The 14,581-nt window shown below is 41.0% G+C and overlaps 1 protein-coding gene across 1 annotated transcript; it reads right to left on the minus strand.

Moving 5' to 3' along the window:
- Positions 1–10,661: 10,661 nt before the first annotated feature.
- Positions 10,662–11,606, minus strand: OR2B2 (olfactory receptor family 2 subfamily B member 2). Its single transcript, XM_036121605.2, has one exon. It carries the CDS (start codon positions 11,601–11,603, stop codon positions 10,662–10,664), a length of 942 nt encoding a protein of 313 aa, XP_035977498.1. The 5' UTR covers positions 11,604–11,606.
- Between the last annotated feature and the right edge of the window lie 2,975 nt (positions 11,607–14,581).

Raw genomic sequence — 14,581 nt, forward strand, 5'->3', positions numbered from 1 at the left:
AAAGCAGATTTTAGCATGATATAAGACGGGACTCCCAAAAGATTGACATTACATGGTGATGACACAGTGAACCCTTCTGGCAATGTGGGAAAATAGAAACATACATAAAACAGAGACTGGATTACATAATCTACCTAATGCCTTTCCTCTTCAAATTCTGTTTTAGGAATTCTTATAGTTAAATCACATTTTTCATAACCATTTCTGTTAATGACCAAAGGAACAAAAGCAGATGGAGAGAAAATTGTAGACACAACCAAGTGTTTGGGCGAATGTCACATGGAAGCCGTTGGAAGCATTCTCGTGGCTTCTCAGGAAAGGGCTGAGCAGAAGCTACCCCAGGAAAAAACGGGATGACTCGAGTGGGTAAACCTCTCTGTGGAGGTAGGGTTTTCAAGTACTGGAGGGAAGCTGGACTGCATGGCTTGTAAGATCCCTTCCAGCCTGGAAAGTCTATGACTGTGTCCGTAGCAATCTAAGCGGGATTTGGTATAAGAAATAACTTCCTGAAGATGACATCTGTGATATGCGGACTATGTTAATACAGGATGCAGCAGAGAAATCAACTGTATTTGTTTCCGGGGCTGCCATAACAAATTATCAGGAACTTGGTGGCTTAAAATAACAGAAACTGATGATCTCATAGTTCTGGAGATCATGGAGTCCGTAAGGTCCTCTCCCTCTGGAAGCGGTGGGGCTAGGGAGGAGATCTGTTCCTCGTTCCTTTTGTTTCCAGGAGCTGCCGGCATGCCTCGGTACGACTCCTTGACTTGTCATCCCACTGCCTGCTCTCCTGGTTTCGTATCCCCTCCTCCTCCGTGTGCCCTGGTCCATTCTCCCTCTGCCTCTCTCAGGAGGACACCCGTGATGCACTTAGAGCCCACCCAGATAATCCAGGATAACTACCACTCTCAAGATTCTTGACTTCATCACCTCGTTTGCCAGAGAATGTCACATTCACAGGTTCTGGGCATTAGGAAGTGAACATATCTTTCCAGAGTCATCATTCAACCTTCGACAGCATCCATACCATCAGGGCGATGTAACCAAAAACCCCCAAAGAAAGAAGAATAACATTAACTTTGAGAACTTTTAGATTCTTAATCAAATGAACAAGAATCCAACTTTATTCCTACCCCTACCTAAGCATCATCACTATTTATTGTCATTAAGTGTGTGTGTGTGTGTGTGTGTGTGTGCAAAATGGTGGTTTATTAAAACACGGGTTCAGGACCTGTGAGCAGAAAGAGTTGCACCGGGGTCTTGAGGAGTGGTGATTATATACTTGGGAGTTAGGGGAAGTAAGGAAAAGGGAGGTTTCAAAAAAATTCCATATGCTAGGGCACCTGGGTGGCTCAGTTGGTTAAGCAACTGCCTTCGGCTCAGGTCATGATCCTGGAGTCCCAGGATCGAGTCCCGCATCGGGCTCCCTGCTCAGCAGGGGGTCTGCTTCTCCCTCTGACCCTCCTCCCTCTCATGCTCTCTGTCTCTCATTCTCTCTCTCTCAAATAAATAAATAAAATCTTTAAAAAAAAAAAAAAATTCCATATGCTAAAGAGGACCATACCTACAAGATACCGGAGGTCTTGCCATTGTCAAGTTAAGGTTCTTTTCCCCTTCCAGCAAGGTGTTAACATTTAGTTGGGAGATTCCTGGAAGAATGTCACACATGTCCCACCCAGGAGTGGGGGATGGGGGGCCATTGCAGGGTGTCAGCTTGTGCTTTGCCTTCAGCCAGCCTTCTGCTCCCTCAGCATTTCCCCCCCTGAACAATTTTGACCCTTAAATCTTTAAGGTTCAAAGGTGGAATGTCTCATCTTCTGTAACGTCTTCCTGCCGAATAGGGGCAGAGAGATGTCCCTACCTCTGGGTCAATATTGGTCAGTTGGGGAACAATGAAAGGGGGGGAGCTGAATCCAATGCAGTCGACATGTTTGAACCTCCTTGAGTAGAAAAGATCATCTGTCAGCTGGAAGTTATGGAGTCTTGCAGTGAAGGAGTCTTGACACTAGGCACGGAGACACCGGAAATGGCAACAAAACAAGGTTAATATTATAATGAGAAAGAGAAGTCTGAATAAAAGGTCTTTGATAGTTGACCTTTGAGAAATTTCCTCCAGTCCAGGAGTTTTAACCAATCATTAAAGAGATCATTTAAAGTGCCAATTTGAGTTAGAAACCCAGAAATATTTTTGTGGTAATCTGGAATGTATATGCAGCATTGTTTTTATGATAGTGCAAGTTTTATATTCATGCATTTGTATTACTTTAGTATTTAATAGAGCAATGCTATTTTGAGTGTCATTTAGGGCTCTGACCATGTACTTATTAAGAGCTTCCACGTGCCAAACAACATCCTACAGTCTCAGAGAGGGAACAAAGATGGATGTTAGGTGGTTATACCAATGAGACACAGAGCATGTCCACCATGGTTTTAAATTTGGAAGGTTGGCTGGGTTGGTATAATGGCTTTAATAATGCGTCCGTGCATCTAGGCAGAACCCAGAGTACAGTGGCCTATCCAGCCTGGGGGAAGCCGTGGCCACAGGTTAGAGCTGCATAGCTGTTGGGTCCCAGCCAGGAGCCAGCCATCTAATACTGGGCCTCCTTGAACTGCAGTCAGGACTTTAAGGGCTATTCGGTTTTGGAGGGCCATCCTTTGAATTTGTGTGAATTTCAGGCCCATTTTTGATCGGGGAGTTATGGCTTGATAATAATCCCCTCCTTAAAATTGCTCCATGGGCATGTAAGACTAGAAAGGCATTTTTGGGAGTCAGTATAAATATTAATTTCTAAGACTTTTGCCAATTGCAAAGCACAGTTGGGTGCTATTAATTCTGCTTTGGGGGCAGACGTGTTTGCTGACAGGGCTTTGGCCTCAACAGTCTGACTTAGACTGACTATAGCACACCCAGCTTTTCTTACCCCTCATCTCCATGAAACTACTACCATCAGTAAACCAACTGTCGCCTGCACTTTCAATAAGGGCATCTTAAATCTGGTCGACTAGAATAGACAAGATCAATAACTTCTGAACAGTTGTGTTCTATAAAAGTATGATGGTCAGGTCTGGGCATAAGGGTAGCTGCCAGGTGTTAAGTATTACTTCAGGCGTACCTGTAAGCATTGCCTCTCTTCGTCTATTGGTGGCCTTTGATCCCTAAGACACTGTGGACCTGATGTGAAGTCATTCCAGTCTTCATAGTCATTACATGACTTCATAGTCATTACTGTCCCATAGCGAGCTTTGAGGTTCCTTTTACCAGAAACACTGCTGTATGCTTGGCTAAAGCCTTTGTTTGTAATTGTACCTCAATAGGGGTGGCTTCTAGGATAACTAGGACTATGAGGGATGAAACCATCAAGAAGACCGCTTTGTTTGAGGCCCAGCCTTAACAATATCCTAATTACAAGGAATCACTGGCAAGTGGGAGAAGACTTGTCAAGAGATAAGGGCAACCCCAGGTACAGTATCCAATGCAATCGTAAAGAAAGTGGGGTCATCCATTATCTCCACAAGTCCATAGTCAACCCCATGGAGTGGGATGTGCTCTGGCTTTTAAGGAAAAATTTTATCATCCCAGCCACACAAATTGGTCAAGGTGCTAGTGGAGTTATACAATCGTTGGGGAATCAATCCCATTTTCCAGCTATGATTAAATAATCATAGGCACATGGGGTCCTGTTATTATCCTCACAGAATAAAAAGCATAAAGATTATCTAAACATGAGATATTGTAGAAATAGAAAAGGTATTTCTCTGAAGTTTACGTCAAGTTGTCTAGCTTAAGCAAACAACATTTAAAGACCATCAGATCTAGGATTTAACATCCACAAAGGTGGGTTATTGAAACATAATTTTTCTCTCTAAAGTAATCCTCATTTCTAGAGATAGCCAAATCAAGACTAATTCATTTGCAGAACAAGTCCAGTTTTAACAAACTTGGTTTAATTATTTACATAAGCTCAGCAAGAATGATTGATCACATAGCTCTTTTAGAATCTGCTTTGCTGGAACTTTTATAAGGAATCTCTAGGTTGAACTTTTAGTAGCCTCTCCCGGCCAGAAGCCAAGCCAAGTACTTGCCATCAGACATGCCTGCAATACCCTTAGATGTGGGCGGATTCCTCTTCATGAGGCCCCCAATGTATCCTGAGGTTCCTGCACCTGCCAGGAAGTGACATTCTCTACTCACCTGGTGAGGCTGCTGGGAACTCTGTAAGCAAGGTATCAGGCCAACAGTTTCAAGGGGCTTTATGGCTCCAGGTTTCATAAAGTCAACTTAGTTCCTTAAAGCTGTTTGGTCATATCTGAGTCTATGCATATCTTTCTCAAATATGACATTCTAGTCAAAGCCTTTGGTAAAACAACCAACATTTCCAATGGTGTCCTGTTACATGGAGAACAGATTCTTATTGAACTTATGCAAATGACCATGATTGCCATGGAAGAAAGAACATTTACTGAGACCTTTTCAATCAGAGGGTTCAGGTAGAGAGAAAAGGTAAATGCTTTGTTCACAGATGAATACTTTATCACGTCTCCGTTAAGTCATAGATGTTAAGGGAAAGTTTCCTTAATCTGGATGAGTAAGCATTAGAGAATCAGCAATGTTTTAAATAAGAGTCACAAAACCATAATCTAATCTTTTTAGTTTATTTAGTCCCATGTTACTATTTCTTGTTCAGTGGGAATGCAGCTTTTTAGTTAGTTCTGGAAATCCTGTCCCATTTCAGTTTTAGAATTTAAGATGTCAAAAACCTGTATTTGTCCTAAAAGTCCTTTATATGAATTTGCTTGAAGATGAACCATTTTACAAGACAATAGGAACAGTAACTATAAACGACAAGACTCAAAAATGGACATGGTTAAACATCTGATGAGAGGTTACAACTTAGCTGGCAAGGAAATCCGGGTATTTCTGTGACATATAACACTTTAATAATCAAAATATTGAGTGATGATGACCTTTTACCAGAAGGTAACATGCCAAACAAACAAGCCTAATTAGTCAATGAGACTTGTTTACGATTTAAATCTTGGGGAAGTTTGCTAAAATCTTAAGAAGTTTTAAAACACATGCCTAAATAGGATTAGGGATCATCAAAGACCTGATAAAGGCAAAACACAGAAACTGGTTTTCTGGGCAGACAAAAGAGAAAAAACCTTTGTTTACATTTTCTTATCAAGAGCAGACCAACAATTCAAGAAAACTTTTTGAAAAGAGAGAAAGCAGACTTTCCATGTTATACCAATGTACTTTTAAAATACATTCATTTCAATGTTAGTCCGTTCTGACCACACCAAAAATTCCTCCCCAAGGATTTCCCATCACAAACCTTCTACAACTTTCTTTTGCATTCAGATTTTATCTCAAGCCATTTCTTTCCAAATAAACATCTTTTTTAGGACAAAATTACCTCCTTTTACCTTCGCCATTAGAATTTTTAAACTAAATACATTTTCCTGTTTGAAACAATAGGAGATAGATTATGTAATTTTTCAATACATACACTTAATTGACCAGTGGGCAAAAATTGGTGGAGAAATGAAACTCTTTTGTGCAGATACAAGCAATTCATATATTCGATATAGTTTTTAAAAGGTGAATGAACATTAGAACCATATAGATAGTAATTAGAAATGAGTAAGGGACAGGCGGGGCTAGGTAGGGAGAGATAGATATGGGGCTATGTGATCAGGCTTACAGAAATCCAAAAAATGTGGAGGTGTGGGAAAACCACTGTTCTTATTCTCTTGTAAAATGGTTCATCTTCAAGGAAATTCATATAAAGGACTTTTAGGACAAAAACCAGAGATCTGGGAACAAAAGGAACCACCCTGCCCTAGGTGTGTGGGGTGAGTGTCTTTTTTTTGATAATCACCTGTGACCAACAAGGAATAGCCAGACCATAAAAAGGAAGTAAGCCATTGAAGGTGTTATTGATAGTCCTTGATCAATGGTGATATCAATAGAAACATTAAAAGGATTTAAGTTCCCTGGTTAGCTTTCTATAAAAGACCAACACTAAAAGCCTTCATTGGCAACCCTGTCGGGACCCATCTCACTCTTGAGAGCTTTTTCTGTATCTTCACTTAATAAACTTCTATTATCTTCGCTTAATAAACTGCTATCGCTTTATTCACTCCTTTGTCGGCGAGATTCATTCTTTGACTCTGTGAGACAAGAACCTAGCTCTCCCGCTTCAGAAAGACAATTGAATTTGTGTATTTCTGTGTAATTTAAATATAGACATAGTCACACTTATGTCCATTGTTTACATTAAATATGATAATCATATTACCACAAATATACATGCCTATCAGTATGCAGTACACCCCGCCTGAGGCTCGTTCTCAGTGGTCTGGCTCGGGGGCTCAACTGAAGAGTGGCAAGTAAAGAAAATGCAAACCCACTGTTTGATGTCCTTTTCTGGGAGAGTGCTGGAAAGGGAAGGAAAATTCTTCTCTACCCTCAAGTTCTCCCAGCTGGACTAAGAATTAAATCGACAGGAGACAGATTAACAAGAGAAAGAAACAAAAAACAAAAAAAACCAAAGTTTTATTCTGGGCACATAGAGGCCCAATTATGAAATTGAGCCCTAAAGAAATGACCAAGGCAGACAGTGTTTATACTTTTTAGACAAAGAGACGATAAATCTATGAGGATTTGACAGGACAAAAAAAACTGAACTTTGGGAACTTCAAGTAGTGAGGAATTCTAAACAGGATTTGGGCTCAGTAGTCATTAGTGAGAAGGAACAAGGATTGTCTCTACAGCCCTCTCGGCCCTGGATTCCCTGCCTCTGGTGAGAAGGCTGTCTCTCACCTCCTGGCACAAGGAGGGCAACTTTCTGGGAGATTTCTTTCCTGCTTTCAGGGGACAGAGGAGGGTCAGAGGGTCAGAGTGTCCTTCTTGCACAGAGTGTCTGTTAAGTAATTTTTATCTAGAATAATCAACATGACAAAGTGGCCCATCTGGGGTGGGGATGGGCTCCCCCTTGCCCTCCACACTGTTGTTCTGTGGAGCATCTTAGTCTCATAATGTATCTCTTCAAAGCTGAGTCCTGGAACCAAAGCCAATAAGGAAGCCAATGATTACGTGCTTTATTGACAGTATGCTCCCAGGTGAGACGTTATGGGACTCCCTGCTACTCATATTCCTACTAGCTTGTAGTACATAATATGAAAGAAATACTTCTGCATTAATTTACGTTCAATTTCACCCATTTACTTATGGCTTCTATCTTTTAATTTTATTTCTGACTTTCATAGAATTATCAGTTTCTCTCGGTTTGGTGTCACTTTTAATCTAGTATGCCTGTCATCTCTGAGTTCATACAAGTTAGTGATAAGTGCATGTTCTAGTAGGACAAACGAATATAATTCCTGTGACAACAGTACCTTCCTTCCAGAGCGGTAGGGTTTTAGGAATCACCTTTTGAGGGAGGTTTTACTAGCAGATAGTGTAGAGGCCACTTTTAGACGAGGCTTGAGCAATAGGACCTTGAGCAAAGCACAAGGGCCCACAGTGACCACCGAGCTGAATGCAAATAGGCTCATTAGGCAACCCACCTCGAAAGAGCCATAAGCCCTAACTAACCAATGGGCTGCTTAGAACTAGGCACAGTTAACAAAAAGGGGAACGTTCCATACATCCCCATGCCTCCCCCACTCTGCCCTGTAACTGTGGGTCCTCACCACTGTCTCGTGGCAGTCTCTCCTTTGCTGTCGGGCCCACAGCTCCCTTGCAGTGTAGTCAAAAAACTTCTCTCTCTTTTGTTCTGCCCTGGGTGAATCCTTCACCTCCCACACTGCTAGCCCCCCATCCTCAATGGGGTCGCCCCACACACAGGAGCAAATAGAAATGCTTCACCATCTTAGTACTACATCATATTATACAAAACTATGAGAAGTGTGCAAATTCTACTCAGAAATCGAGATATGTGACATATGTATAACATTTCCTAATGATACCAGTCTAGTACATCTATAAAAATAGACTGTTAGCTTAGTATTTGTTGTTCTAAATGAAACCAGAATGGATTCTAGTTATTTAGAGTATATAGTTTAAATAATGTATTAAATATATTAACTAATATATTAAATATATCAAATAGTACATTACATTAAGTAATAAATAATATAGCACATAAACTAATATACTAAATAATCAATATGTATTTAAATAAAAATATATATCATATATTTATATTAACATATATTAATATATAATATTTTAACTTACATAACTTTTAAAATAATCACAAACTGATAGTAAAATATTTGTATATGTATCTTGTATTAATTGTATTACTTCAAAGTTTACCATTACATCATGCATTGAATCAATTAGTGGCTCATCTTTAAAATTGCAAAATACCTCAATTCCCATCACTCTGATTTCACTGCTATGCCTCATAATTCTTTAAAGGTTACTGACATGGACATTGAGATCATATCAAAATTTCTCTCTGGAAGTCCAGTATATTATTTATTCAGACTTCAAAATATGAATGCATTTTCTTTGGGGAATGTCCTCTCATACTTCAATCTATTCTTTTAGTGTTTTGCTTCCATTTTCCCTTTTAATTATATTCCTCATCGATGGAGATAAAAGATAGGAACTCAGCAAAACATCTTCATTTAGGGGCGCCTGGGTGGCTCAGTCGTTAAGCGTCTGCCTTCGGCTCAGGTCATGATCCCAGGGTCCTGGGATCGAGCCCCGCATCCGGCTCCCTGCTCAGCGGGAAGCCTGCTTCTCCCTCTGCCTGCTCCCCCTGCTTGTGTTCCCTTTCTCGCTGTGTCTCTCTCTCTCTCTGTCAAATAAATAAATAAAATTTAAAAAAACCTCTTCATTTATTTTAAATATTAGCCCAGCAGTCTTTAAAGTGTGGTCCCCTGATCAACATTACCTAGGCATTCATTAGATATTCATTAGATATGCTAATTTCCAGCCCCCTCCCTCACCCAGACCTTAGAAAATCTGGGGGTGTGGATTTTAAAGCCCTCCAGGTGGTTCTGATACTTTTTTTTTTACAAGTTTTAAGATCCGTTGTGTTGTCGGGGCGCCTGGGTGGCTCAGTCGTTAAGTGTCTGCCTTCAGCTCAGGTCATGGTCCCAGGGTCCTGGGATCGAGCCCCGCATCGGGCTCCCTGCTCAGCGGGAAGCCTGCTTCTCCCTCTCCCACTCCCCCTGCTTGTGTTCCCTCTCTCGCTGTGTCTCTCTCTGTCAAATAAATAAATAAAAATCTTTAAAAAAAAAAAAAAAAAAAAAAGATCCGTTGTGTTGTGTTGTAATTACCCTGAGGCAGAAATGTATGCTGTGATTGGAAGATCTTAAGAAGAAACGTGCTAATTGCATTTCTTAGTTATTGTATTTTCTGTTTTTATGATATATTTAGTAGAAGGATAAAATTGGGAAAAGAAGGATAGTGAAGAGGCAGTTAAAATGATTACAATGTGACAATCGTAAATCCTAAAATCAACCCAATAGCCAACTCGCAGTGTCTAGGTGTTTTCCTCAGCCCTTTGATGAGCTCTGAAGGCCACGTGGAATTAGTATAAATTACAGTCTTTGCTACCTCGGGGGAACCCACATGGAATTAATAAGCTTTGCTTCTTGCACGAGAAAAGAGCATTAGACAAGTAATGGACATCATTATATGATGTGCTATTTTCATGATTTAGACTATAAGTGCTTTAGGATTTAAAAGGAGAGAGAGAATATAGACAGTAAGAGAATCATGAAAAACTTTTTTTCAAAAAACAACCATTTGATTCAGGGCTAAAATGTAGCTACAATTTTATTTGGTAGATGGAATAGAATAAGACAGTTTAATTTAGAAATGGAAAGTAGAGAAGCAGGAGAATAGAAGATCTAGTGAAACAGTGGAATAAAAATTATTGTGGATTTTTGCACTATGTTGATGTGGGGATAGTGCTAATAATTTAAGCTAGGGCTATTAACCTTATATCTACAGTTAAGAGGAGGGGGCTGTGAATGGTTTTATGGACTTCTGTCAAATTTCCTAGAGAAGTGTGGGTTGAGCCTGTGTGAATGTATTTGGGTTGAGTGTGGGTTGAGTGTGTGTGGATGTATTTGCATGTGTATAAAAATGTCTTGTCTATGGGGCGCCTGGGTGGCTCAGTCGTTAAGCGTCTGCCTTCGGCTCAGGTCATGATCCCAGGGTCCTGGGATCGAGCCCCACATCGGGCTCCCTGCTCGGCGGGAAGCCTGCTTCTCCCTCTCCCACTCCCCCTGCTTGTGTTCCCTCTCTCGCTGTCCCTCTCTCTGTCAAATAAATAAATAAAATGATTTAAAAAAAAAAAAATGTCTTGTCTACTATGCTTTTATTCTAGTCTCACAGGACTCTAACTCTCCCCCAAGTACACAAACCAGGGGTATAAAGCTTGAGATGTTAAATATTTTAAGGTCACACTATTTCAGGGGATCATAATAGACCAGTTCTTGGGACTCGTAAAATGAATATATTTGGGCAGTAGAAAATAAATAAATTTTCTATCAATGATATTTTATTTGAGGAAGATCACCATAATAGTTCTTTCTAAGAGTAGTGAGAATAAGGTAACGTGGAGACAATTAAATTATTAAAATGCATAAAGCTCAAGTCTTTAAGAAAGCCTATCATTTGGGCATTCCTATTTCTTGAATAAGAAGACCCTCACAATCAACCTCTTAAATGCTCCCTTTACGTCTTTGTTTCTAAGTGTGTATATAAGGGGGTTCAGCATGGGTGCGATGATCCCATAGAAGAGGGACACCATCTTTCCCCGGTCCTTGGAGGCAGGGGATGGTGGCTGCAGGTACATGGAGATAGCTGTACCATAGAACAGTGATACCACGATCAGGTGGGAGCCACATGTGCCGAATGCCTTTCGCTGGCCGTCAGCTGACTGGATTCTCAACACTGCTTGGACAATAAAAGCATAAGATATAAGGATGAGTATCACGGGTATTAAGAGAAATAGCACACTGATAAAGAAGAGTTCAGCCTCGTTTGCTGTTGTGTCTACACAGGACAGCTTGAGCAGAGCAGGGACTTCACAGAAGAAGTGATCTACTTCTCGATGGCCACAGAGCGGCATCTGAAGGGTCCAGGTGGACTGCAGCACTGAGTTGCCAAAGCCACTAAGCCAGGATGTGGCTGCCAGCTGAAGGCAGAGCCTTTGGTGCATGATAACTGAGTAATGGAGAGGCCGACAAATAGCTACAAACCTATCAAAGGACATGACGGCCAAGAGAAGACATTCGGTGGAACCCAAGGCCAGGAAAATGAAGAGCTGGGCCACACAGCCGCCATAACTAATCACTTTCCTGGTGTTGTATATGTTTACCAACATCTGGGGAACCGTACTTGTGGTGTAGCAAAGGTCCAGGAGCGACAGATTGGTAAGAAAAAAGTACATGGGGGTATGGAGTTTGGGGTCCAGATGAGACACAAGAATTATTGCCAGATTGCCAAAGATAGTCAAGATGTAGGAAACCAGGAAGACCACGAAGAGCGGGAGCTCCAGCCATGGTCGGTCTGAGAAACCGAGGAGGATGAACTCCTGTGGGACGCTCTCATTCACCTGGCTCATGATCAGTGGTTCAGCTCTTTGTTCCCTGAAACATAAAAGGTCAGTAAGTTAACAAATGCATATTTATTTACTGTCAGTTGGTTATCATCACTTTGTTAATAATTTATATAAATTACAGACTGATGGCATTAATAATGTGAAAAATGTATTGATAAAAATATAAATATCTTTCCAAGTATTTCAAAAGTGTTTCTGTGTTTCTTCGCAAAATGAATTTCAAAATTTTTAAAGCATGTCATCAGTTTCCACCTTCACGGAATGTGTCCTTTGACCTTTTGTTGTTTTGCAAGTTTGTTGTTCTCACTTCTTTCTGCCTGGATACCTACTCTTAGGTAGAAGTCAGCATAGTTCTGGGGCGCCTGGGCGGCTCAGTGGGTTAAACATCTGACTCTTGATTTTGGCTCAGGTCATGATCTCAGGGTCATGAGATGAAGCCCAGTGTCAGGCTCCACGCTTAGAGTCGGCTTGAGATTCTCTCTCTCCCTCTCCTTCTGCCCCTCCCCCGACTCACTCTAAATGAATGAATGAATGAATGAATGGATAAATAAAATCTTTAAAAAAAGAAGCTTGCATAGTTTCTGCCATTGGAATTTATTCTAATCTCTCCTTAATGCCAATGAGATTCCCTGTTTGTGCAAATTAGTTAAAATTGTTTAAATCTCACCCCTCCCACCCTGAAAAAAAATGTAGATAGTATCCAGAAAGTTATCAGACACAGTTTAAGGAGATATGTTCTTTTTTTTTTTTTTTTTAAGATTTTATTTATTTATTTCACAGAGAGAGACACAGCGAGAGAGGGAACACAAGCAGGGGGAGTGGGAGAGGGAGAAGCAGGCTTCCTGCTGAGCAGGGAGCCTGACAAGGGGCTCGATCCCAGGACCCTGAGATCATGACCTGAGCCAAAGGCAGACGCTCAACGACTGAGCCACCCAGGTGCCCCTAGGAGATATGTTCTTTTACTTTTTAGAAGCTCAGAATTCATTTAGGATTTTTTAATAATAAGGATCTTGAAGTCTGACAGGCCTGGGATCACACTTTGCCCAGTTAGTCACATTACCCTTGTTTCTTATCCTCTGATCTTCCGGCGCTTCATTTGTAGGGTGAAAATAATGACGCTTTTTTAAATTGTCTTGATCTGAGGCACAGATGCCCACCCTTCCATCTGGACACTGACCCCCAGAAACACAGCAGTGTGGATGAAAGGAACTTCAGTGATTCAGGGCCTCTGAGGTGCTCAGAGAGGAATTACTTACGGTTTTTAGAACTCGAAATTTCCTAAGGTTGCCCATTGAAAGCTTCCCATTTCCTTCTTAACCCCCAAACCATCAACCTGAATAACAGGGATCATAGGAACCATCTGTTGTGAAGTAGACATGTGATTGTTAGTGTAAATTGCCCGGCATGGTGCCTGGCCCGCAGAAACAGACATATTCGGGAAAGGATGGATGTGATGTGGAAACTCTGAGATGCTTTGGGCAGAAGCTACTCAGAGCCCTGCATTTCCTAGAGGTGTGAATATGTCCATTCTACCTGCTAAAAATGAATTCATGCCAAAGAAATCTTAACAGGACACTCAAAATTATTTCATTATTTTATCAATATCGGAATGTAAATTTTTCATTATTATTCTTGTTCTTCAAAAATGTTAGCAATGTGTATTTTAACTTTATGTATTCTAGGGACTATTAGTCCCCCCTAAGTATCCCCTCTCTTGCTCTCAGCTGATAAAGTTGAGATACATAGTCACAGATATAGATATGAAATGATGTTCAAATGTATCTTTAAGTGAAAAAAGGCGGTTATTGAACATTGGTGTAGTATGATCCCATTAATTAAAAAAAGAAATTATAGGGGCACCTGGGTGACTCAGTCGGTTAAGCGTCTGCCTTCAGCTCAGGTCATGATCCCAGGGTCCTGGGATGGAGCCCCACATCAGGCTCCCTGCTCAGTGGGGATCCTGCTTCTCTCTCTCTCTCTGCTGCTCCCCCTGCTTGTGCTTTCTTTCCGACTCTCTGTCAAATAGATAAATAAAATCTTAAAAAAAAGAAATTATATATATGAATATATACACACGCATATATATACAAACACACACACACACACACACGTACTACAGTGTGAATTAAAAGTTACCTTGAAGAACACAGGAGAAAAAAATGTTACCCCTGGGAAATGGGGATGGGTGAGTGTAAAACAGGCTTTATGTGTAAGTTTAACTGTTTTTTTTCTGATTTAAATAAGCAGACATTACTCTTGCAATATATTTTCTTAAATATCCCCACTCACCAATGGACTCTCTGTATTTTACTCTCAGATGGGCCTTGCTTTAGTTTGAGACTTTGATCCTCATGAGGGTACAAATCATCACAAGAAAATTTTTTTAACTCTTCATACTTTCTTAAAATTAAGTCTGAATCTGCAGGGAGTTTCTCTAAAAGATGTGTGTGTGTGTGTGTGTGTGTGTGTGTGTGTGTTGGGGGGTGGTATTTTATTATCTTGTTGGCCAAAAAGTGTTGCCCAGGAATGGAAGAATCAGGAAAAATAGTAAAAATGGCACCAGGGAAGACAAACTTCACATACTTCCCAATTTCCTTGAGTTGCACAACTGTTGAATAGATCTCTTCAAGTCCAGGTAATTGGGGTGACTGAAATGCCCCAGTTTACCCAGGACTGCTGGGTTCACCCCCACTGTCCTGATTGTTTCTGAGAAAGCAGCTTCCATTCTCAGAAGTGCCCCTGTTTGGATAAGGTGTAAGTTCTCCCAAACTACGATACTGAGGAGTGAAACAGGAGGTACGTCATCACTGAGGACAGCAGATGTGTTTTCTCCTTCACATGGGCCAGTGGCCCCCCCTGACCCGCCCTAGACCTGGTGCTTCTTTCTAGAGCTCAGCCTGAGACCGAAACACGCAATGAGGGAATCAGTTAACTCTTTCTTAATCCACTGACTCCCTCACTCTGAGATTCGGTACTTACTG

This window comes from Halichoerus grypus, chromosome 9 (assembly GCF_964656455.1).
Source record: "Halichoerus grypus chromosome 9, mHalGry1.hap1.1, whole genome shotgun sequence".
Taxonomy (NCBI): domain Eukaryota; kingdom Metazoa; phylum Chordata; class Mammalia; order Carnivora; family Phocidae; genus Halichoerus; species Halichoerus grypus.